The 26,527-nt window shown below is 48.0% G+C and overlaps 1 protein-coding gene across 3 annotated transcripts in view; it reads left to right on the forward strand.

Annotated features, from left to right (window-relative positions):
• The window catches only part of TG (thyroglobulin), a 249,203-nt gene that overhangs the window by 55,656 nt on the left and 167,020 nt on the right, over positions 1-26,527 (forward strand). For all 3 annotated transcript variants that reach the window (XM_025450469.3, XM_049092761.1, XM_049092762.1), the window contains 5 exons: positions 4,652-4,768; positions 5,409-5,524; positions 8,523-8,631; positions 13,531-13,722; positions 17,908-18,072. In XM_025450469.3, coding sequence (XP_025306254.3) covers positions 4,652-4,768; positions 5,409-5,524; positions 8,523-8,631; positions 13,531-13,722; positions 17,908-18,072 — 699 coding nt within the window. The remainder of the gene's footprint in view (positions 1-4,651; positions 4,769-5,408; positions 5,525-8,522; positions 8,632-13,530; positions 13,723-17,907; positions 18,073-26,527) is intronic.

Here is a 26,527-nt window from a genome sequence, read left to right on the forward strand (position 1 = left end):
GCATTTTCCTCTCTCTCATTCTTTCGCTCTTTTATTTTTGATCGTCGGAAAGTAAATTTCCAGGCATCACGAAACTTCAGCCCCAGATACTTCGGTGTGTATGAGATGGGAGTTTAAAAATAATTAACGAGCTGAGTTTCCCTTTCTTGTGGGCTGTGTGCCCTGAAGAGCTGGTCAGCTTTTCTCTCTCACCTGGATGTCGTGGGAAGACTTGAGAGCCGGTCCTGGTTTCAGAGCTTACTTGCTGGGCGACCCAGAGCAAATCGCTTAACTTCTCTGATCCTCCATCACCCCAGCAGCCTCCTGACCCTGTAAGGGCTAATAGGATCCTATGAGGATGGTAAGCAATCATTGAGCACCACTGTGCGCCAGGCACAGCTCTTCAATGACATGATGGGACAGTCCACTTGTCCTACGTTTCTAGAACAATCCTGCCTCCTCTGTTTAATCAAGAAGCAGGCAGAGGCAATCTGTAAGTGCCTATAATTCTGCTCTCTGCAAGTCTCCAGGATGTTGCCCCCCCATTCCACAGAGTCGCCTTCCTGGCTGAGGTCTGGCTGACATTCACGCACCTGGCCAGCCAGGGCCAGCGCTGGCTGCCCGTCTCTCAGATTTCTGTGTAAGACAAGGGCCTGATGTTCGCGGGCTTACTATGTGCCAGGGCCCGTGCCAGGCAGTCATGAGTGATCCTCCCAGTGCTTCTGAGGGGTAGATATTATCCCCGGGAACTTAGCTGAAGAAACTGAGGCAGAGAACTAGGTGACTTACCTTCATCACTAGTCAAGACATATATCTCAAATTCGAACCAAGGTGTGTCCCACCCCCAAACCCATTCTTTCCATGACACCAATCTGCTTCTGCTTAGATCTATCTGCTTCCTTGGGAAGCACACACCTGCACATGTACACATGCACCTGTACACACATACTTGCACACACAGCCTACCTACTTTCTGGGAAGTGGGGACAGCTGATCACATAGAATACCTGAGAAAATTCAGTTGAGACGTTTTCATTTTGTAATGCTCAGAATAATCATTCCCTCCTCCAGAGAAGTGTTAGTGAATCTCAAAGATGTGTGTGTGTGTGTGTGTGTGTCCCCATGGATAAACTGAAAATCCAAGGAAAGTGTAATTCTTTGTTCCCGTATTCCTCTTCTTGGGCAGAAACAGCACTCAGGGGAGTTAACGCCTGAAGGTGCAGTAGGACATCAGGCAGGCTGATCTCAGCTGCCCTCCACGGGTGAGGGAGAGGCCTTCCTCAGCGGGAGCAGTTTGCTCGGCCCCTGGCAACTCCTGGCCATTCTGGGATCATCACCTAAACACTTACCTTTTAACTGCACTCCGCTCGGCTTCCCTGTCAATGCCTCAGTGGCCAGGATTGCAATCTGCACTTGCGAAGCATTTCAGGCTTCGTTCAGCCCTGGGTTTATCCAGAGCAAAAAGGACAGCTTCATCTCTGGTCCCAGAAGCCTTTATGAGGAGCAGCTCAGCCTTGTCAACTCTGATGATGCCTCTGGGAGGCTCTGGCTTCTTATGCAAAGCTCAGGAATTTATGGTTTCCCTCTCTGAATATTCAGGAGGATTTCCATGTTAAGAAGCTGAGTTCCTACCGGGATATCAATAGCCTCTTCTTGGAATCCAATAGAGCTTCATCCTCTTTGGGAGTAGGATTACAGTCCTATTTGTGAGGCTTTTGTCCCGCAGAAAAAAACCCAGGCTGTAGAGGTCAACTGCATCATGGGGGGAGATCTGTCCCCGTCCCACCTGCTGTGTCCAGGCCTGGGTTTTCACCCCCGGGGATTGTCCTCCTGCTCCTGTGTGGCCCTTCTCAACAATTTTTCTACAATGCTTCAGTACAGTTATTCTACAAGGCAGATCTGTTTATGTAACGCCCTTTACCACTCTTCAGTGGCTCCACACTGTTCCTGGGATAAAGTAAAATTGCATACCTCACCCTCCTCTCTGGGTTCTAGCCTCCTTAGATAATATCACCCTTTGTGGCTAGGACTGCATCTTACCTTTTATTCTATTCCACAGTCCTTGGTGCTTGTCCTCAGAATGAATGAAATGCTGTAGTTATCTGGGCCTCTTCCGAATGATTTCCTAAAAGCCATCAGGGAGGGAGAGGCTCTCACCACCCCAATTCCCACAGCCAGTTTGGGGGCCCTGACAGCTAGGCAGGTGTCCTCGCAGGGGGCAGAGGGACTCTGCACTTACTGAATTGCTATTACGTACCAGCTTTTCCACGCTCTTCTGTTTAATCCTCACAACCACAACACCGGGGCTCTTAGAGATTGAAATGTGTGCCAGGTCGCAGAGCTGGTGAGGGGTGGTGGCGACAGGGCTTGCACGGGGGCCGACTCTGGAGCTGGGCTCTTCCCCCACTGCCTGCTATGTCCCCCTCATGGCAGTCCCCGCCACATCTCTGTAGCGCCTATGGCAAACCCTTAGGTTACCCAAGAGTGAGTTGCTTACTCACCAACCCTGGCCACTGGATATATTGAGCTCAAAATCCTTTAATTCTACATCTGGTTCTCTAATTCTGCTCTTTGCCAACCCAGGCCCAAGACTTCATACAGCACATCAGGTGCCCAGAGGTATGGGCCTGCTGCTGAGATCACCCCGTCTTGCAAATGTTCTCTCCAAGCTTCCTGGTGCTGTGACGATCTTGGCAGTCACTCATTCTTCAATGCATCCATGTAATACGCAGGAACTAGTGTCTGTCACTGTGCTAGCTAGCGGCTGTTCAAATATTCTTGGAACATTGTCCTTGCCATGGAAAGAGACAGGTGGGCAGGCCTGGTGCCCCAGTGGTTTAGTGCCGCCTTCAGCCTGGGATGTGATCCTGGAGACCCGGGATTGAGTCCCACATTGAGCTCTCTGCATGGAGCTTGCTTCTCCCTCTGCCTGTGTCTCTGCCTCTCTCTCTCTCTCTCTCTCTCATGAAGAAATAAGTAAAATCTTTTAAAAAAATTAAAAATTAAAAAAAAGAGACAGGCACATACATGGCCATGGTCAAATATGATGATGTGCACTCATGTTGACCCTCTATGCTTTCCCAAGACATTTATAAATATCTGCTAAGTAAAAATTTAGCATGTAGGAAATTATGCCAATAGGCTACAAATCTGCCAGCTAACTCCATATTCTATGAAAGTATCAGCAATTTAGTGCATGGTTTGTTTCCGTTCTGTTTGGCAATGAGCTTCCTTCACAGAACGCTATAAAATGAAGATCTTCATTATCAAGGTGTCCCTTTTGCAAAAACCAGCAGATTGTCTAACTGAAGTGCTAAATTGACTGCATTTTCAGCCTCTGGGAAGGCTTCAGTTGGAAACTGAAAGACCAGTCAAATTTTGTTTAGTCTACTACAGTGTCGGGAGCATCTGTTTATACCAATTAAACTTCAGGGACAAAGGGTTGAATATAGCTTGGTGTTTGCTGGACTGGAGCCTGCAGTCTTTACAAACAAGATAGCAAGGGGTGTAAAAATTTTTTAAAAAGAGAGATAAAGAGATTGGAGCACAAGAGTTGAGTGTGGGCTAAGCACATTATCTTGGCGACTTCAGTGATCAACATGGAAGGAATCCCTTGTAAAATTAGAATATTTTCTATATAAGAATTTGTGAACATTTCACACATGCTATTTCTCTCTTATTAACATCCTCTCTCCCAATTTTATCCCAAAAGGAATAAACTTTTTTTCCTGAGCTTATTGTGAAAGTGGAGAAGAGGTTGCTCTGGGTGGTCTTGGATTCATTGACGTGATAAAAACCAATCCAGACATAAGTCTGTTTTATAAAGCAAGAGATGTGTATGAGAATGGGTGCTTAGGTGCATGCTTATAATTCTGTCTGCAAAAAAACTAATCCTGGTGTACTTTGGGGCATGCTTTTTGATAGTTATTTGCAAAACATTGACACCTCTGGGCACCTTTGGTTTCAGAAATGAGTCTCATTCCTTGAGAGTTACCTGCAGTTCTTTTCACTTGGTGAAGAATAAGTTTCAAGTCCCAGCACCTTGAGATCTTATATTTATTTCTTCTCACCTGGTTGGCTCCCCCAGCGTGGGACTCTCATTCCTACCAGAGAATAACTCAGGCATGTCAATAGTAGCTAGAGAAACAGATGCTGATCTATCACTTAAACAAATACTATCATGAACATGCCTGAGCCACATGACACATCTTTAGATTTACATGAACCCACATGCGCCTGTTTTATTTGTCTTTTAAAGGATAACTTCCCTCTTTCCAGAAGGAATAAAGATTGCTTCATGGAAAGAAAATTTTCAACAAAATAATCACAAGATAATTAGCACTCAAAGATCAGGACAAGAAAATATAAATTTAGGTAGAAAATCAGTATCAATGAGAAAAGATGAGTTGTAGGGAAGAACGTAAATGTTAAACTTTCTCCTTACCTCCTGGCGATGAGGTAGCACAAGGAGACATGATAACACATAGCTCTCTGAATCAGATATGAGGCAGCGTGCTGGAACTGTTTTAAAAGGGAATTCCCCTCCTGGGGACATTTGTGTGACCAAGGGCTGTGAACGGGAAGTGATTTCTTGACCTGACTCTCTCTTGGCTTCTCCGTAGAGATCCTCTCCCCTTTAGAATCAGATTTGATCAATCTGCTTTCCTTTCAGTGATGCAGAAATTTGAGAAGGCTCCAGACTCTAAGGTGGTCTTCAGTGCCAATGTCACTGCGGTGGGCAGGTCCAAAGTTTCTGGCTCTGGGTCCCCCCTGCTGCAGTGCTTGACAGGTAAGGGGTGGTGCGGAGGTGGGCACATGTAGAAATAGGCTCTGCTGACCTGGGCAAGAGAAATCGAGCAAAACCATTGAAACCATAATGAAAAATCACACTGTATCAAAACACTTGGTAAATCAATTGATTCCCCAAATGTGCATCCAACTCTGAAGTGAAGCTAACTCTTAGCTTCACTTCAAAGTTGGTAATGCATCCGCCATGTACCAAGAACAATGCAGCACCCAATGTAAGGGTGCAGAAATGAAGGCCGTCGGTTCCTTGTAGACTTACTTGTCCAGGTTGGGAGAGCATGTCTGTGAACATTTTTTTAAATTAAATTGATTATTTTATTAAAGTGACATCTATAGAAGCAAAATATCTAATATTTTAATGTATGTTCCACCAACCACGTAAATGACTCTAAGTGTCACTTAGCCAGCCAGGCTAGAGACAGGTCATAGCAACCACTGTTTATTGAGTGTGTATGTTTACAAGGATTATCTCATAACCCTATAGTCGAGGAAGATTACTATTGTCCATGTTAGGGGTGAGTGTGTGCTTGGGTGTGTTGGGGGCAGGAGGTGGGGGTGTGTGTCCGTCTGTCCTCAGAATCACCTGAGAGAGACAGGTGCTGACGGGCCCATGGTGCTCGCAGACTGTGCTTTGGATGAGACCTGCAGCTTCCTCGCGGTGTCCACGGCGGGATCCGAGGTCTCCTGTGATTTCTATGGCTGGACAAGTGACAGCATCGCTTGCACGACTTCTGCGCAGGTGAGTCCTGGCAGTTGTGTGGGGTTTCTGCATCTCGTCCCTTCTGTCTCAGATATGCTCTGGCTGGCTGGATGTCAGGCTTTGGGAAATGGGGACCACAGTGGCCCGGGGATAGCTCAGGACGCAGCTGTCCGCAGGAGCGTCCATCTGAGAAGGATCGCTTTCTGACACATGAGTCAGAGGGAATGTCAATGAGGAGCACTCCTGTCTGGTACCCGCCAGCTTATCTCGCCGGGAAGTGTGGGTACTGGGCATGATGGGACATTGTCCAGAGCCCTAAATACCATCTGTCTCTCTGAGTCCCAGACCCCGGCATTCCTTTCCAAGGTAGAAGTAAAATATGATTATAGCTTAAAAAGAAAAATGTTAAATATTAGTTTGAACCACACGAATAGCTGGGTCTGGAGGTCAAAGCTGGCAATTTTCACTGTTACCATGCATTAGGACAGAAGAATATGCGGAGGAAAGCAGTTGTCCCAACTTCCCAGCTCTTAACCACATGAAAATCTTCATTTTTACTCTTCAAGTTTCTCAGGGAAACTTCTGGAAAACTTCTAAGTGTTTATAAGCATCTTTTTTTTTTTTTTGGTTTGTTTACATGCTAATATCTTATATTATTTTCTACCCTGATTTTCTCACATAATGTTTAACTATTTTTTTCTTTTTAAGATTTTATTTATTTATTCATGAGACACACACACACACAGAGACAGAGACATAGGCAGAGAGAGAAGCAGAGGGAGGAAGCTTTAAACTTTAAACTTGCAGAGCTAACATTGCCTTGACTACTGTGCGTCTTTTGTTAGCTTCTTGAACCCTCACCAGAAGCCTGTGAAATCAAGCCTTGATGTTACAGATGAGGAGTCTGAGGTCAGGAAGCTGCACGTGGTTGGGATTCAGTCCAAGACACACCCCATCCCACCTCTTTTCTAGCTCCTGCAGACCCTAGCTCAGGTCCTAAAATTCAGAGGCCCACCTTCCATGATCTTTCTGGGATGTCGCCAGTGAACACACACTCACACCTCTGCACAGGTGCAAGTGCAATGGGTACGCAATCCACCAGTATTGGTGATATTGCAAAACACAGCTAACACAGCTACATGTCCTTTAAAAATCTGAAATAAAGGGGAGCCTGGGTGGCTCAGTTAGTTGAGCATCTGACTCTTGATTTCAGCTAAGGTCATGACCTCAGGGTCATGAGTTCGAGCCCCATGTTGGGCCCTGTGCCCAGCAGGGAGTTTGCTTGAGATTCTCTCTCTCTCTCTCTCTCTCTCTCTCTCTCTCTCTCTCTCTCTCTCTCTTTCCCTCTGCCCCTCCTCTCTCTCATGCTCTCTCTCTCTTTCTCTAAACAGATAAAATCTTTTAAGAAAATGTGAAATAATCTATATACATCCATACAATGGATTGGTATGCTGCTGTTAAAAAGAACAAGGTTCATTTTAAAGATGTAGAAAGTTAAACACTGGGACACCTGGGTGGCTTAGAGGTTGAGTGTCTGCCTTCAGCTCAGGTCGTGATCCCGGGGTCCTGGGATTGAGTCCCGCATCGGGTTCCCCACAGGGAGCCTACTTCTCCCTCGGCCTGTGTCTCTGCCTGTGTCTGTCTGTGTGAATAAATAAAAATAAAATCTTTAAAAACAAAAAAGATTCTCTTTCCCTCTGCCACCACCCTCCCAACCCCACATGTTTGATGTCTTTTGAAAAAAAAAAAAAGGATGCAGAAGTGCAGGACTCTCCCCTCCAGAGGCCCTTCCTTCTCCCCTCCCAGGCGCCATCATCCCTGCACTGAGCTCAGGTCTTCTAAAAAGGAAGAAGAGCAGTTGCCTTCAGATAGCTTTGCTTTTAGCCCCTACCCTTTGAAGATTGCTGGTTGGGCGACCTTGAGGGGAGGGCGAAACACAGGGAACAAAACACAAATGGATAAGAACAGACTTATCCTGCTACCATGCGAGTGCTGGAAAGAGTCAGAGAGAGAGATTGGAGATTAGTGAGGAAGGCAAGGCCTTTGGAGGTCTGGCCTCATTTCCTGGCTTAGGAATCTTCCTTTTTTTTTTTTTTTTTTTAAAGATTTTTATTTTATTGAATCATGAGAGACACACAGAGAGAGAGAGAGAGAGAGAGAGAGAGAGAGAGAGAGGCACAGGCATAGGCAGAGGGAGAAGCAGGCTCCCTGCAGGGAGCCTGACGTGGGACTCGATCCTGAGTCTCCAGGGTCATGCCCTGGGCTGAAAGCGGTGCTAAAGCACTGAGCCACCGGGGCTGCCCACGAAGCTTCCCTTGATCCTCACCCGATACAGGCTGCACCTGTCAGGACTTCCAGGAACTGTCCCTGCCTCTCTGTCCTCCCCCTCACTCTACCTCTCAGGACTGACTGTCTCCAAGAACCACAGGCTCTAGTCCTCAAAACGCCACCAAATTCCTTGGCTTCACTTCTGCTGTTGCCTTTGCTTAAAATCCCCCCTTTTAAATTTCCAATGGGCGAACTCTTACCCATACGTCAGTACCCCACCCAGATTCACTTTTCCTGGGAGAATGGTCTTGCTCTCCCTTCTCCATAGAATCAACCATTCCCTCTTCTACAGTTACCTCCTCTTTTTTTTTTTTTAAATCTTTTTTTTTTTTTTTTTTATGACAGTCACACAGAGAGAGAGAGAGAGGCAGAGACACAGGCAGAGGGAGAAGCAGGCTCCATGCACCCGGAGCCCGACGTGGGATTCGATCCCGGGTCTCCAGGATCGTGCCCCGGGCCAAAGGCAGGCGCCAAACCGCTGCGCCACCCAGGGATCCCAGTTACCTCCTCTTGAATCTGATGTGTTCTTTGCAGCCGACACTCTGGGCTGGAATTCACTGCTTACATGTCTGTGTGCTCCAAAACTGGGAGAAAGTCACGGCCAGGAATCTTGCCCCAGTGCCTCAGCCACGATCACAGTTTGATAAATGTCTGTTGAATTGAAATGACCATCGTGAGGTAATAGTAATGAGCCTCTTTCCACCTCCAGCATCAGGACACGTTGGGGAACTCAGAGGCCACCAGCTTCGGAAGCCTCAGGTGCCAAATGACAGTGAGGAGTGGGGCTCAAGACTCTCTGGCTGTGTATCTGAAGAAAGGTAGGTTGGTCGAGCTGGATGCTTGGGGGCCGCAGTGGCTTAACCTACCTGACCAGTGTTTGGGGCTGCTTCCTGGAGCTTCGCACTCCCCTCCCTTTGCTCTCCAGCCTCTCTGGGGGTCATCAGACCTTCTCATAAGGGTGCAAACCTCCAGGCACTTCGCCCCTCACCAGCCCTGCTCACAGCCTCCATGCAGCTGCACTGTGCATGCATATTATCTGGCGGGGGTGGGGCTTGAAAAATGCTGGTGCTGAGTCCCTACATCGGGGCTGGGCCAGATGCTGCCTTTCTAATAACCTCTCGGGGATGCTAAAGCTGCTGGCCCCAGGCCCACGCATTGAGTAACAAGGATGTTTATCTTATCTCACAATTTACAGCTCATTCCCCCAAACATCCTTCATCTACCCTCACAGAAATCCTCAGGGGAAGGCAAGATCCTATGATCCCGATCTTCGCCCCTGTTTTACAGATAAGGAAACTGAGGCTCAGAGAGATTAGAAGACTTTTGCAAGGTCATGCTGTTGATAAATGGGGGAGGTGGGTTTGAACCTAAGTGTGCCTGAATTCCCCTGCATGGCTTCACAGAGCGGAGACAGGGAAGCCCGCCCTCCTCTGCCCTCCGGCTGGCCTCCTGCCGTCTCTCCATCAGGGCCAAGAGAGGGGCCAGCCCTGCAGAGGGTGAGCCCTGGGCCTCGGCTAGGTTCCCCATGAACGGGGACTCTGCTCTGCTCTCCTGGCCCTCCTTCCTCCGGTTCAGGGTGAGGTGCTGGAGCCGGCCGGCCTGGGCCAACCCCAATCTGGTCAAGGCCCTCGACATTCGCTGGGCTTCCCTGTCCTCGCTAGTAAAATAGGAGTCGCAAGTGAACCAAGGAGATTGGGAGGTCTGGAGTGAGGAGGTCTGTGCTTTTAGAACAGTGCACAGCATCGGGTAAATAGCAGGTGCAGGAGATTTCTGAGATCCTTTTCATCCTTGCTGACATGTCTCCTGGTGACCTGGGGTAAGACTGCGGACCAGAAGGCAGCCCAGGAGGCCGGACTTGAGACCTAGGGGTTGGCATGGAGGGTGGTGGCAGGCATGTGGCCTCCCAGGTCCCTAGCTTGGGCGGCCTGGATCCCAGCAGCTACTGGACAGCTGGCAGCTCGCGGAGACAGTGCCACGGCCCGGGCACTGAGCCTCGGCTGACCTTGGGATTGGTCCGCAGCCCATGGCAGGGACAAATGCCTGTGGCTCTTTGTCTCTGCACCTTCAAGTCCCCAAATCCCTCCATCCTGTCTCAGGGGAGGGCTCCCATGGGAGAGTGGAGTCCAGCAGAGCTGGGATTTCTCTCATCTGGGGTCAGCATGACGAGAATTCCTGCCCCAGTGTTTATTCCAATTATCATTATTTTTTTTAATCTGTTAAAAAAAAAGAAGATAACAGAGCATAGAGATTTTTTTTTTTTCCTAAAAAAGGAAAACCAAAATCAAACAACCTGTCCCCAAAATGTTCTTTAAAACTAATCCTTGGCCTTTTTTCCACATTAAAAAAAAAAAAAAAAAACACAACTCTAGTTTTTTCTCATGTTTGTTCTTATTTGTCCTCATCTCCTGAAAGTTTATACTTGGGGGAAGATTGCAAGGGAAATTGAGAAGCTTCCTTGCTGCCAAACTAAATCAAGGCAGACCTGTTTTTTGCTTTTTTTGTTTTGTTTTGTTTTGCTTTTTTTTTTCCCCAAGCAGAAAATACACAGACACAGTCATTCTGCATCCTAAGATAGCAAACAGCGAAGGGACGTTCAGACTCCTGCCTCCTCGCCTATGAGCACTATCTCTGCTCAGGAACCACTTCTTTAGTTTTTATGCCATGAAGTAGGGACAAAAAGTCACAGGTGAGGAGGAATATATACAGTTTTTGAGAATATTTTTTGAGTATATCCCACATCAGTGGCACCTGGTATAGGTAGGCAAATGCATCCATTCATGCACCTGACCTTTAGTGACCTGGAACACAGGGCCCTTTGATCCATCTTCTGGTACCATCCTGTTGACACCCACTTAAAATCTGTGGCCTGGAGCATGGAGCAGCAGCCCCGTGATTTTTCAGACTTGAAGGAAGACAGTGCTCAAAGGCTCCTTCCAGTTGGGCTAGCCCAACCCCCTCGTTTCACAGATGAGGACTAGAAAGTGGAGGCATCTTGCCACTCCATCAAGGTGGAACCGGGGACGTCAGGGCACAACCTCCCCGAGCTCTGAGTTATCCCCCAGACCTGCCCCATTACCGCTGTGCGGATCTGCTCGGCGTTGGCACTTCCCATAGATGTTGACCTGTGGTGTGGTATACCCTGTGGACGTAGCTGTGGAACAAAACATAATCGCTGACTGATACAGCCGTCGATGCAGCAATAAGATCATTTCGGACGGTTCAAAGTGCTTTGATGAAATGAAACAGGACAGTGGGATGAAGACGGACGTAGGCTTCCTGGAACAGTCAGATTCATGGTGATGGGAAGTGAAACAGTGGTTACGAGGGCGGGGGGCTAGGCAGGGATGGACAGCTGGGGTTCGACAGGTGTGCAGAGCTTTATTTTAGGATGAAGCAAAAGTTCTAGAGATGGATGGTAGTGATGGTTACACCACAACACAAAAGGGTTAAATGCCATTGGACTATCCACTTAATGGGGTCAAAATGGTAAATCTTGTGTTGTATATATTTTTATCACAATTTAAAGAGGGAAAGAAAGGTGAACATTCATTGCTGCCAGTTGGTCAGGGAAGGAGCTTCAGAGGAGGGGATGTTGGAACTGAGACCAAAGGAATAGGAGGCTCCTGCCATGCAAAGACCTCAGGGCATGAGATTCCCCGTGCCGGGTGATGTGGAGGCTGCCAGGAGCTGCTGAGGGAGAGAGCCCTACAGTCCAGGGCTGTCCCGTGGAACTTTCTGCGGTGATGGGAACGTTCTATAAACCTTTGCTGTCCAAAATGATACCCAGCGGCCACCCAGGTACCCAGCACTTGCTGCAACACGAACGTCAGTGAGCTGAAACAGATACTGAAATGGTCACATATGCCTGGCGACTACTACAGTGTTGGCTGGTGGCAAGTGGCTCTGGGGACTCTCAGGCTGGTGGGGGAAGCAGACACTGTCCTGAGTACCTTAAGGACAGGGTGAAAGATGATAGAGCCTTGCTATCTAGGGAGAGAGAAATGAATTCTAACTGTAAAAAATCAATCAGGGAGATAGACCCTTGATATTAAGCTGGATTTGGTGAAGGATGGGCTGGGGCTCTGCAGGCAGAGTTCATGACAGGGCAGTCGGGCAGAGGGGGTGGTGGGAACCCCTGCTAGGGTAAGATGTGGCTTTCTGGAGACTGTACAGTATCTGCTGAGCATCACTAAGTGCCAGGCTCATTGCTCAGCCTCTCAGTGTATGGACTATCTTTTCATCTACTCAGTGTCTACGAAGCCTACACACTATTGCCCCCATTGAACAGATGGAGAAGTTGAGGCTCTGGAATGCTTCAGGGATTTGCACTCAAGCCTGTCTCATTCTGCAGCTTGTATTCTTGGGTTCTACATTTTAAGCCTCTCCACAATTTCTAGGAGAAAGTGTGGGTTAATCCCTGGTGAACAGCTGGGTGGAGGGGTCAGACTCAGGGTGGCAAAGAGCACAGATTCCTCATTCCTTTCTGCCCCCCATCAGCTGTGTTCACTCTCTTTCCTTACATGAGATATGGACGTAATAATAGGATAGATGTTTTGGCTATAGATTTATCTCTCTATATATATCTCCCTGCAAAAATCTCCTCTTTGCAAAATGATGCTCTAAAAATAACAGGGCTTATGGGAAAAGTAGAGTTAGGGACAGGCGAAACCCAAGCCTCGCCATTTTTAACCAGAGGACTGGCAGACGTGATCACAACCCTGTTTAAAATGCTAGCAGAATTTTTAAATAGATTGAATCCAGCACAAAGAGATGCTACAGTAAATGCACAAGAGTCACACAGCTTGATGTGGGAGGGAGGCAGGAAGGGTGGGGTCTGCTGAATTGGGCAGGGGAAAATCACAAGTGCCACCTTGAAGACAAAGAAGGTGGCCAGTCTGGGGCAGGGGGAAGAGCGTGGGCCGAAGGGCATTGTGTACGGCCCCGTGCTTCCTGTGGCTTGCCCGCGCTCCGCTGTTGGTGCATGCTGCAGTCACCTGTTGTTGATGCCACAAGACAGTGACATGCTGGAAAAACTGTAGATGGACCGGCGTGGCCTCAGCGTTACAGCAGCAAAGCTTCCTGCCCACCACGAGTTCTTTTTCAAGATTTTATTTATTTATTCATGAGAGACACAGAGAGAGAGGCAGAGACACAGGCAGAGGGAGAAGCAGGCTCCCTGCAGGGATCCCAATGCGAGACTCCATCCCAGGACCCCGGGGTCACGACCTGAGCTGAAGGCAGACACTCAACCGCTGAGCCACCCAGCGGGGTCCCCCACCATGAGTTTGAACCACAGGAACAAACATTGGTAGCAGAGTAGGCTGGACCTAACTCACAGGGCAGTGAAAACGAAATGAAGTCATATAGGCAGAGCATGAGTCACCATGTCTGTGTATACAGGTAGAGCACAAGAAATGTTTGCTGGTAATAATAAAAATATTCGTACGTGTCACCTCTTCACACACCCCCTTCAGTGCTTCAAAGGTGTGATGAGCATCTATCTAGGTCTGCAGGTTTGGGGCCATGGGCCTGGTGAGCTCCATACTCTTCATGCATGGGCGATCCAGAAGTTTCATGGTGCAGCGAGGGTCTCATCTTGGACTTCACACTACCCTTCGTCCAACCAGAGGGTCCACTATCATATGACCAGTAAACTGCGGTCAACTCTGCAAGGTTTTTGGATCTTTAAAAACATTTTTTTCTGCCTTTTCCTCCAGGCCAAGAATTCACCACCACAAGTCAGAAGAGCTTCGAGCAAACAGGTTTCCAAAACATGCTCTCTGGACTGTACCGGCCCGTCATATTCCCAGCCTCAGGAGCTGATCTGACTGCGGCTCATCTCTTCTGTCTGCTGGCCTGTGACCGTGATTCATGCTGTGACGGCTTCATCCTTGCCCAGCTCCAAGGAGGTAATGCCTGGGACAGTGAGGACCAGGGCCTTCTGGTACCAGGACTCATGGTCTTACAAAGGAAAGAGCAGGGTCACTGAAGCCAGGATTCACAATGTGGGGACGGCGTGGGGAGGTGCGGGCATGAGGTGACCACTGAGCTTCTGCAGCCCTGCATGTCGCACAAAGGTGGTTTTCATTCAAAGCATCGTGGGAAGCTATTGAAAGTTTTAAGTGAGGGAATGCCACAATCAGATTTGGATTTTGAAGCTGTGGCTTGAGTGTGCAGAAGGTAACGGGTAGGGAGTTGGAGTAGATGTGGGGTTCAGTTAGGAGCTACGCCCACAGTCCAGGTGAGGGGGTGGGTAGCGTGGGCAGGGTGACAGTGGTAGAAATGGAGATGAAGGGTCAGATTCAAGGTATCCTTAGCCGACAAAACCCACAGGACTCCATAGATATGAGGAGCGGAGAAGGAGGAGGTGTCCAAGACCATTCTTGGTGATCTACTTGTTCACCTGGTTGGACAGCTTGCCTGTGTGGCAAATAACGGAAGATACCAGATGTCAAATTTGGTGATGGGAGAGGAGGATTTGGGACAGTCATGGGCCCATTTACGGTGTGCTAAGCGTGCAGTGCCTTTAAGACATTCACAAGATGTGGATTAAGCTTTTGGGTACCAAGGTCTAGAGCTCAGAGGCGGGGTCCGGGCGGGAGATAGAAATGCATGAATTCCTGGTGTTCAGGTGGTATCAGGGCTGCGGGTCTGGGTGGGATTTCCTGGGAAGAGGGTTCAGGGTGAGAAGGTAGGGGGAAGCAGGCGATCCCTGGTGAGCACCTACATAACGGGGAGGACTTTCGAAGAAGACGGAAAACTAGCGAACGAGCGGCCCGGCAGCTGGAAGGAGCCGAGGAGGCGAGGGAGGTCCATCGTGGAAAGAGGAAGGAAGTTTGTCAATAGATTTGAATGCTGCTCAGAGCACAAACAAGGTGTTTACTGAAAGGGGGGTGGGGCTGCAAGAGAGTGTGTTTGTTGGAGGGGTGGGGCAGGAGTCTGCACTGGACTGAGTTAATTCCTGTGTATTTATTTTATTTATTTATTTAAATATTTTATTTATTTATTCAAGAGAGACACAGAGAGAGAGAGAGAGAGAGACAGAAAGAGAGAGAGAGGCAGAGACACAAGGCAGAGGGAGAGGCAGGCTCCTTGCAAGGAGCCCCATGTGGGACTTGATCCTGGGACTCCAGGATCACAACCTGAGCTGAAGGCAGGCGCTCAATGGCTGAGCCACCCCAGCATCTCTTGCTTTTTTCTTTTTTCTTTATTTATTTAAATTCATTTAGCCAACTTAGAGTACATCATTAGTTTCAGATGTAGAGCTCAATAATTTATCAGTTGCATATAACACCCCGTGCTCATCACATCACGTGCCCTCCAGGACTGAGCTGAATCCTAAAATTCCTTTTAGATTTCGCGCCTTGTGATTATATGTTGTGCATCGATGCTAGTGTTTAGATAGGTGAAAAAATACGTATATATAGAGATATACACACACGTACCCATGCACATCCATGTAAACACACATACGTGTGTGAAATGCGGTGGTTCGGATCCAGGATGCCTTTTGTGAGGCCACCACAATCCCCCCAAGTGCTCTATTACTCACCAAACCATATGGTTTTTCAAGCTGGAAGGTTGATTTCATTTTCCTTAAAATCATATATGGAAGAATTATTTTGTTCCATGGAACACGGGGAGCCCACGAAATCCCTTTTCTTTCCATGACGTGCCTGGCTAGCAGCTCGCTGGCGTTTCCCTCCAAGTGTAACCTGCGACCCGTGAATTATGTTGCGCTGACCGACCACCTCACAAACTGGAGGTCTCTTGGAGACGCACCTAAAACACCAGGCAGATGTTTTTCCCAGGCTTGTCTGGTGGGCAGAGCCGGGGCTTGGAATCAGCAAGCTTTGGCCGGATCCGCCAATGACCAGGAACAGACTCCTGCTCGGTCTTTTTACCAGGGTCTGGAAAGTCATTTAACTTTCTGGCAGATTCCCCCCTCCCTTCCCCTCCCTGCTCTGCCTTCACCAACCTTCAACTCCTAAGTGGCTTTGTCTCTACTGATTATTAAGGACACTTCTGGAGGCTCCTGGACCTACATTTTCGTGAGGTTCAGAGGGACTTGGGTGGCCCCTCGGCCCCTGGGAGTGTGACCGAGGCTGGCAGGCTTCCCCTGGGCTCTCAGCGGGTGCCCCTGCTACTCTGGTGCTGAGGCTCAGCCGGGTAGGGGGCAGGGGGTAGCCCCCCCCCCCACCAGGCCCTCGCTGCCTGCTGGCCACTCCTCCCATCTCAGCTAGGAAAGCCTTTCTCCTTTTCTGCTTCCTTATTATGAAACGAAGTGGTCTCACCAGGTCGGGGAATCTGGAATCCAGCTGTGTGCACCAGGACTGTGGTGCTGTTGATAAAGGCCAACTCCCGCATGTCACCACCCTCTATCCCTATGACCCACTGAGTCAGAAGCTCCATGGTCGGTGCCGAGGAGCGAGCATTTTTAAAGCCCTCCCCGTGTTGTTGATCGAATCAGTCCAAGCTGCTGGTTTGAGAACCAGCAATCAGAGGATCTGTAAGGTCACTTTTTACAGAGATGCTGCTGCTGCTGCTGCTGCTGCTGCTGTTAATATATATATATTTTATCACCTGGAGGTTAAAAGTGGCCAGTGGGAGGGAGAAGGACAAAATGTCAGATTTATAAGCCAGACATCTGAGTCATCTACTTTGGGGAAATATTGGTGAGAGATGAGTTTGAAACTCTCTCTATGGGGGAGCCCTTGTGGCGCAGTGGTTTATGCTGCTTTCAACCCAGGGAGTGATCCTGGGGTCCCGGGATCGAGTCCCACGTCGGGCTCCCTGCATGGAGCCTGCTTCTCCCTCTGCTTGTGTCTCTGCCTCTCTCTCCATCTGTGTCTCTCATGAATAAATAAAATCTTAAAAAAAAAAAAAAAAAGAAACTCTCTCTGGGCGTGGGCACAAATTAGGATAAAGAAGGGAAGGGGTTATGGGTGGCAGATTTCCTATTTTTTTCTGGAGAATCTGAACAACTATACTACCGAATGAGATTATTTATCAAAATGGAAAATCTGAGTAAAAATACTACTTAGTGGTGTTCAGATTCCGGGGAATCTACAATACTACGTAATGGGATTATTTATCGACCTTATATAAATGACCTAATTTCTAGATCTCAGTAAATTTGGGTAATTAACTTATCTGAGAATCCGTTTCTCCACTAGTAAAACAGAAATAATAATATCTGCAAGGGGATTAACATACTTCAAGCACTTACCATAGTGACTGGCACGTTACAGACCCTGAAGCATCTGAGTTACCTGCCTTCCCTCCCTGAAACCACTGCTGGGTGCCGTAAGCTCAGGACGGGTCTTCCTGACACCAAGCAAAGTTATAACTTCAAGGCAGCTTTTTAACAGTTGGGACATGTATCCAAACTTAGGATATGTATTCAAGACAAATAGTCTAGTGCCTCCCCTAGTTATAGATTTCTCTCTGCACATCCCAGGCCTGGCGAGGGGTGGGGGGGCAGGTGGTCCCACAGCCTCTGCTTGAATGCATCCAGAGACAAGGAGCTCACTTCTTAATAGGGAAGCTTGGGCCATTGCTGCGGAGCTTGTGGTTTTTCACAGAGCCTTACTTGGAATCTGAGTACTCCTTTCTGAGCCCCTTCAAAGTTGGTGTGCATGTACATGTGTGCATGAGAAAGGGGAGAGAGAGAGAGAGAGAGAGAGAGAGAGAAGCTGCTGTTTATTTGCTAGAAGCCTCAAAAAGATCCCTCTGTGGGGTAGTGGATAGAGAGTGAGGCCAGAGGATTCTGACACTAAGACCCCAGGTGCTGTTGAAGATGTCATGGCTGGTGACCCATCAAGAAGAGCTTTAATGCAGGAGGTTCAACAGGGCAGGCAAGGGGGTGGCCTTCCCTTTGCAAATTGGCCACTATGACACGTGCAGGGCTATCAGGCAAGAGGAACCCAACTGAAAACCAAGCTCCTGAGTTCCAGGCTCTGTCCCTGTGTGCTCCCGAGGGGTTGTTACCTGTTCCCACCCTCCAAGCCCCTCGGGGCACCCACGTGGGTCCCTAGAAGGGCCCTACTTGTTCTTCATCACATCACCCTCTCTTCCCTCTCGTGACTCTGCAGGGCCCATCATCTGTGGGTTGCTGAGCTCCCCCGATGTCCTACTTTGCCATGTCAAAGACTGGAGGGACCCCACTGAAGCCCAGGCTAATGCCACCTGTCCTGGTGTGACATATGACCGGGGGAGCCGCCAGGCGACGTTGCGTCTGGGAGGCCAGGAGTTCAGGGGTAAGTCTCTGCCTGCCGCCTAACTTCTTTCAAAATGGTGAGCCCTGGGTGTTCTATGCAACCGAAGGGTTCTTGAAAATTACATCTGAAACTAATGATGTACTGTATGTTGGCTAATTGAATTTAAATGCAAAAAAACAATGAATTTTCCTCACCAGTGGGGTCTTCTCCTGTGAACCCCCTTTGTACCCTGAGAAGGTTATACTTCTGAAAAAAATAATGGTATCAAAGGTGCTACATAAAACCCAACCAGAGCTTCTCAGCAGCTCTCCCAAGGCTGGAGGGAGCTCGCAGCCGGGCAGGTAGGCTGTTGCTGATGATACCAGCTGCATTGCCCGTCCTAATTATAGGGGTGCAAGAGGCTGTGAGCCCCACCACGTAGGGTCCGTTGATGCAAATAACTATTCAGCTTACTCCATCCTCCTCCTCCTCCTTTCAGAAGCTCTTCCAACATTTCCCACAAACTTATGTGCATTCGATCTAGAAGTCACCCCGAGATCATCTGCCTACCCCCTCGTTTTATAGGGATGGGCGTCAGTGCCTGAGGCCCCACAGTGGCCCGTCACATCTCCTCTCTGCCTCTTCCAGCCCTGCCCTTGCATCAGGGCTCCACGGGGGAAGAGTCCTGAGCTGGGGACCGACCACACCAGCACGACTTAGTGTGGTCAGGACCGGCGGGTTCAGCATCACCGGAAGCTCATTAGAAATACAGATTCTCGGGTTCCACCCCAGACACCCAAGGTGGCCCCAGGAATCTGTCCTAGCCAGCTGTCTGGGTAGTGCTGTGTCTGCTGAGTTTGGGAAGTTTGAGAAGCATCAGCTAGGTGACCTGGAAGTTTTCTTCCACCTTCCAACCTGAAACGTCAGAGTTTATGGTGAGAACAGGGCCCAGGAGATCCCTGACTCCCGGTTCCTCTGTGAGGCTGGCCGAAGCCCGGCTCCGTCTCACCTCCTCTCTGTTTTTCTGCCAGCATGTGGCTCCAACCCACCCTCTGCTTTGGGAGGGGTGAAAGCATTGCAGGTGGCAGCCTGACAGGACACAGAAGAGGACTAAGGGAAGTTCAAAGAGCCCTTGAAGGCTTCCATCTCTCGGAGACGTTGGTCCTTCAAGAGCTGGAAGCCACTAGAAGTTTGCAGGGCCTGCTTCTCAGTGTAAGGCAACTCTCAGGTTTGTAATGGCAGAGAGCTCAATGTCACCTCCAAGGGGCCCTCCCTGACTACCCTGCAGAGTTCAGTGCTTCCTCCAGTGAAAAACTTCACAGGAATTCCTGAAAATTCCTCTGTTGGGCGGTGTGGAGGGCACTGCCCTGAGAGCGTGCCTTTGCCTGCCTGCTGCTCTTACCTGCCAGCTGGTAGTTTGCCTGTGGTGTTGAATCCCCATTTTGGACACCATTAGTGTGATCTGGAGCAGGTCAGGAAATATCTTCAGGCCTAATTGCTTGTCTACAAAATGGCTTAGTGGGAGGACCTGTCTCCCAGGACTGTGGTGAGGTGGGAGGAGATAGTGGAAAGTATCATAGCTGTGTTCCCCACCACACCGGCTATGAGCCACCCACTACCCTGAGGCCCCCCGGCCGCTGCTAACTCACATACTGCCCCCCCCAACCCGCCTGGCCACAATGCTTCCTTGGAGGGAGGCACTGTTATTAATTCTCCCCATTTTACAGCTGAAGACACTGAGGTACATGGATAAAGTCTTCTCAAGGGCTCAGAGCTTCTAAGTAGAAAGCCTGGGACTGGAAACCAGATAGTATGATTCCAAAGCTGACGTTCTTACCTGCTTCTTGATATTGGCACTTACAGATAATAGGTCTGAGACGAACTTCGTAGGGGGTCTGACACATAGAATTACTGTTAGGTAACATTATTATCGTTTTTAAAAATTTGTCATTGTCTTTTGTTATTTTTAAGAACTAGACCGTATATTTAGAATTTCTAGCTTTACACCATCCAGCATGAAACCTGGCATAGAGAATATACATAATATCTGTGGAATGAATATTTACCAAAGCCTGGACAAAAAAATATATATATATATATTGCCTAATTAGGTGGGATTCCATGAGGCTTAGTTTTTTTGGGGGTAAATAAAATCAAATTGCTTATTTATATGATGGATAGTAAACATATGGTATCCATTATTCTGAGAGGTAGCCCAGGGTGAGCAAACAAGCGTTTGCAGAAAGATGTGTGATATATTCATGGGCAATAAATCCAGAGTAAATTGCTTAACATGGAGCATGTGCTTGGTAGGTGCCCAAGAAATAAAGAATGTGTCCTTGTCTGGCCTCCCTGAGAAGGAGTGATTACCAAATGACTTTTGAAGTTTTTGGTTTCTTTCAATGCCCTGTGGGTATGTGTATATTTTAGGGTATTGGGCAAAGCTTTAAGAAGGGTACCTTTTGCTTTGTTTTTTAAAATATTTTGTTTATTTATGTGAGATAGAGCATGTGTACGTGCGAGAGAGAGTGCATGTATGATAAGAGGGTAGGAGCAGGGGGGAAGAAGACTCCCTACCAAGCAGGAAGCCTAGTGTGGGGCTTGATCTCAGGTCACTGGGATCATGACCTGAGCTGAAGGCAGATGCTTAACTGACTGAGCCACCAGGCTCCACAAGAAGCGCACCCCTTGATGGGGATTTTAGGCACTCTGAGGTATATCCATGATGTTCCAAACTGGGAGTTGCCTTAGATGCAGACTGACCAGGACACCCTTTCCAATTGAGAACAATAGAGCACAAAAGCTCCGTGCCACAGTTATAGGTCACTCCTCAAGTATAATGAGTCCCTGGGAAAGAAACATGGTTTAAATTCTTACTAAAATGTGAGTAGCTGGGATCCCTGGGTGGCACAGTGGTTTGGCGCCTGCCTTTGGCCCAGGGCGCGATCCTGGAGACCCGGGATCGAATCCCACGTCGGGCTCCCAGTGCATGGAGCCTGCTTCTCCCTCTGCCTGTGTCTCTGCCTCTCTCTCTCTCTCTCTCTCTCTGTGACTATCATAAATAAATTTAAAAAAAATTAAAAAAAAATGTAAGTAGCTGATAGAGTCCCTTTTCTAACAACAGATATTGATAGCGGGAGAAAGTGAGGATTCCGTGGATTCAGGCAGCTGCAGGGGAGGCCACAGAGCTGATTGAAGCACAAAGGAAGGATCTGGGGACAATAGCAATGAACTCTGTCCCAGCCTCTGCCTTCCCATTTAGCCATTGGTTAGATGCTCATGAAAATGCAGATTCTGGAATCAGACCCTGGGATTCAAATTCCATTTTAAATGCTTACTCCTTATGTGACCTTTCTGGGCCTTGGCCTTCCTGGTTATGAAATGCAGATAATGATGACTTTGGCTCCTTGGGAGGTTAGAAGGATTGAAGGAGGAATGCGTGGTGAAGCACTGGGAGTGGTGCCCGGAACAAGGTGGGCACTCTCAGTAGATAGTAGAGATTATGGAGCAATAGCCTGCATTGAAAATCCTGGAGACAGACTCTGCTTTTCTCTGCTAGCTCTGTGGCCTTGCTCAAAGCACTTAACCTCTCTGAGCCTCAGGGTCTCCATCTATAAAATGGGGGCTCACTTTTTTTTTTAATTTAAATTTGATTACCCAACATTTAGTACATCATTAGTTTCAGATGTAGTTTCCACTTTTTTGTGTATTAGAGAATGAAGCGCTAACGTGCTCTACGGCTGTAGTTTAAGGCACCGTTTCTGAACTTCAAGTCCCTGCCTCCTTGATGGCACATCCCACAGAGGCACCTTGTAGGACTTCCAGTCTGGGTATCTGCTTTCATTGACCAGCTCACCGGTCCTCTGAGAGTCTGGTCTAACAGGTGGCCTGGCTAATGGAGAATTAGGATTTATGTATAAAGTGTAAGTGACTCGCTTGCCATTTGTAGGATATTGCAGCCCAACAGAGTACACTAAATTCAAACAGGAAGCACATCAGTACCCATGTTGCATTGTACAAAGCACTTTCACCCCCCTCAGCACCCTGGTCCTTTGGTACTTGAGCGAGGCAGCTGGTTACCTCACAGTTTTACCCACGAGAGCACAGTTCCAAGCTGTGGCATGTCCTACCTAAAGGAGCTGCCTTTGCATGAAGGCCATAGCTGGGATCTTAGACCTTAGGTGTCAGAGGCCAGAGCCATCGGTGGAAGCTGTCTCCCACACCACCCCATGGTGCTACCTGCTTGTGTTGTCCTAACAAGTTAAGGAGTCCAGTAGTGGACACCCCTCCCTTGCTCTACTCCAGACATGGGGTAGTTCATGTCAGAGACCACATATTCTACTTCAAGGATTTCAAGGATTTTAAAGGGCTGTGGGGAGAAGAGGACAGAAAGCCCCAGGGAAAGTGGGAAGGTCAGGTGTGGCTGTGGAGGTGAGCAGGAATAGCTATAGAGGAGGGATTTTTGGGCTCGTGCATCCATCACTCGTCCTGAGAGCCTGCTGGATGTGGGTGCTGGGCCCACACTGGGGTCCAGGTGGGCAGAGTGGTCTCTGTGCACCAGGAACTCAAAGGTAGTGTTTCATTTGTCTGCCTGAGTGGACTGACCAAGGTTCATGGAACTCAGAACGCCCTTTCAGTACATTTCTCCTCTTTTTTTAAGCCAACCAAATATCAGTTCACAACAAACAAATACAACCAAAACCAACCAACCCTACAAATTACCTGGAGGCCCTTTTATCCAATTGGAAGGCCCAGTGCTTTTCATGGTTGTGAGGTTTCTCTTTCCTGTCATCGGATTTCTGTTTAGACACTTCTCCCAAGAGAGGAATCCACCCAAAATCTGTGTCTCCCAAATTGCCAATGGGCATCTCTGGGTGTTTCAACTATTTGGTGCTGGCTGGATCCATCTTCTCATTTCTAAGGGAAAAGGCTTAGAAGGCTCTGGAACTGCTTATGCCTTCTTTCTGACAATGTCTTGAAGTGCAAATGAATGCAAAATAGGCAGATTAAATGTCCCTTAATGCCCATAGGGACTTAACATTTGACAGGAAAAACAGGCCTTGGAAGAACACTGTTGGGTTTATTATGGATCCCAAAGGCTTCATGCTTTGGGTAGTGGTGAGGCTCAGGCTGATAGCTGGCATCTGTCGCCAGCATAGGAGTCTGTTTTGTATCAGTGAGGGCCATTGTCTCAGGGTGCTGAGGGCTAGGTGGAGAAATTTCCCATGTCTCTGGGATGCCCACCATCACCAGATGCATTTTGAGCAAACCATCCATTGGGCAGCTACAAATAGGATGACCCTGTTATAGTTATTTACAATAGTTGTCATGTGTTTTGCACTAAGCAGAGCCTGAGACAAGGATTTAGGAATGCAGTTTATTTAGGAAGGGAAAGGAATATGAGGTGGACTCTGAAACCCGGGCTTTCTAGTTTGGGATGCTGTCCACTCCTAGGCAGTAGACGCAAACTAACCACCCCAGACACAGCACATGACCTCTCTACGGAAGTGTTCCGAAGTAAATCAAGACCACACAACACCCACCAACCCTCCGAATCAAGGCTCCATGCCAAACCCCAAAACTTCTAAATGTGTATATGTCCCTGTTGCCTTGATTATGGAGAGAGAGGTGATGAGTCAGAGTGTGGAGGCCTGTTTGTGTCACAGGGATATTCTAACTCAACTGTCACGGAAGGAATGGAACAAATATCTGGACAGTCAAAACTGTTTTCCCCTAAAATATTGCTTCACAGGGAAGAGGAGGAATCACGTTTGCTCCAGTTCTATGCGCCCCGTCTCAATCAACAAAATTGAGCCTGGAAAGTTTTGGGGAATGGAGTGAAGGGCTGGAAGTCTGCATTAGGAAAGGCCAGCCTTCCTGTGCTTGGGAAGATAATGCTCTGTGTTTGCTTGGTGGGCTCTGAGTATCATTGATTACATTGTTTTCCTCATTCATCCCTCGAGTTTATTAATGTATGAACAGCAGTTCTGCAGCAGGGATGATGTCAGGTGTGGGTGATATAGAGAGGAACAAAGCCTGTTCCCAACCTTGGAAAGCTCTAGTACAGTCAATGGACAGTGACAGTCAAGTGTGAGATTAAAGATTCAGGTGTTTGTTGAGTGCTCTACAAATCCAGAGGAAGAGCATGTAACCCAGCCAGAGGGTTCGTGGGGCTTTCTAGTAGGAGATGATGCTGACTCTGATTTTTAAAGAATGAGTAGAGGCTAACCAGTTGGAAGAGGGTGAGAGTTCGAGGCAGAGAGGGGATATCTGGGCAGTGATGCAGAAGCCTGGAAGCCTGCAAAGACAAGCCCCTTGGAGATGACACATGGTCGCTCATGCTGCCAAGATTGAGGTCCCAGAGAAGTGAATTCTGAAATGTGTGGTAGCTATCACAAGACTGAGGGTAGAATTGCCTTTCGGAAAGGATACCCTGGTGCTGTGTGGCTGGGGGGTGGGAAGGAGTCTAGGGAACCAATGAAAGACTGTGATAAGCCAAGAGGGAGGGTCCCACGGACAGGGTATGTTTGAGACCAGTTTGGGAAACAGGTTGGTTGGATGTGGAGGTTGATGCCAGGGAGGAGGATGGCTCTGAGAGGAGTGAGTGCCCTTGACCAACTCCAGAAGTAGGAGGAGCTGAGTGTGGATATGGAAATGGGGTGGGAAATGGGGAAGACAAGAGAGAGGACAGTGCCATCCCTTCCACTCCCATGTCCTCTGTGCATGCCTGTGGAAACCTGGCAGTTGCCTCCCAAGGCCTTACAACTTTCTCTGTGGCGATTTAAAACATTTGCACATCAGTCTGTAGATATCGGTTGGTGACTTTCTGAATCTACCAGATGCTCAACTTTTCGAGTGCAGAAGTGAACTGAATCCCATTGGATTGAATGGTGTCAAAATGAGCAAACGCCAAGGATAAGGTGAAGACTCACCTTTTCCAGGCTAGAAGCCACAGGGTTCTGTTGCCTCAAGGTGGACAAAAAGTGGGTAAGGAAATTCCATCCCCACCACAGTTTAGTGCATTCTGGACCCAAACACAGCCTTAGACCTGTGTGCACCTGTGTGGAGCCCCTGTTCTTCTCTGGGTGATGGAGAGCATCTCTAAGTTTCCTTGCTACTCCATGAAAATCAGGACACACCACCTCAAGATGTTCTAGACAATGTGTGAGAGGCTCACCCACTCACCCAAGTCAGGAATGAGGACTACTGAGTGGTGGAGAAATCCTTGAGGGATTGTTGCTCTTGGGAAGGGATAGCGATGGGGATGTGGATGAAGGCTCATTGAGGGCCCATGATCAAAATGCTCAGTAGTATCTCATGGTAAACTACTTTGTAAAGTGGTCCTTCATTTTAGTCTTCTATTTGAGAGCAATAAAGCACTGTAGAGATAAGATGTCATTTTTTCCTCCTTTTACAGGATAAATAAGAATACTAATGCAAAGCTTAAACTATTTTGAAAATTTTACTTTATTTTACTTACACCTATGTTACCAAAAGTATCTATATCTATCTATCTATCTATCTATCTATCTATCTATCTATCTATCATCTATCCATTTATCCATCCCACATAGTGTGGCATAGTCAGTATACCACATAAATTTGGGTGTTAAAAGATTTAAGAAACAAATTCTCTAATTACTTTTGAGACAAGGCCCAAAGTCCCCTCGCCTGCCCTTTGTCACAAGAAAATGTGGTCAAGAAAGATGGCAGAGCAGAGCAGATTGAGCAGATGGCCCTGCTCGGTGTTGGTGTTGGAGGAGTATACGATGGGCTCCTCAGGAGTGTGTAGACTGAGTTTCAAACTGTCAGAGATCCAAGTCTAGATCTCCCAGATATCATAGGTTTTAATTTCCCCTCATTTTTATAAGTGACATCCACCCTCTGAAGTGGGTGATGAGAGAATTATGAGTAGGTCTTTTAGGGAAATGTGTAATCACAATATTGGGCAGTGTGAGACGTTCTAGAATTATTCTGTATTCCCATTTTAGAAGCAAAACCAAATGGAAGCACAACTCAACATTGTTGGCTCCCACCCCCACCCCTAGCATAGAGCATGGCCATCTTGGGAGGGGCAGGGGCTCATGACTTTAATAGCTGAGTTTTCCAAATCGTTCACTCTTTAAACCTCTTTAAACCTCCTTGAACACCTCTCTAAACAGAAGCACATCTGCAGAAGTTTGCCATTTTGGATGGACAGAATTGTGATTGAGAACATGGGGTATAGAGCCAAGCAGGTGGGATTTGAATTCTGGCATTGACTTCTCTGGATTTTGATCTTCACCTGGTATTTAGGGACAAGAATACTTATCTGTGAGGTTGAAGTAAAGCAATATCTGGAAGGTGCTCATCATAGTGTTGGGCAAGTGGCAATGACTCTTAATAACAATTGACTATAATAATATATGGTTCTTGATGATAATGAGCAACATGTCATCACTTCTTGAGGTCTCAGGTTGGGTGCCAGGCGTTTCCTGCCATTAGCGGAATGTTTGCCTCCAGAACCTGTGTCTTC

Source organism: Canis lupus, chromosome 13 (assembly GCF_003254725.2).
Source record: "Canis lupus dingo isolate Sandy chromosome 13, ASM325472v2, whole genome shotgun sequence".
NCBI lineage: Eukaryota > Metazoa > Chordata > Mammalia > Carnivora > Canidae > Canis > Canis lupus.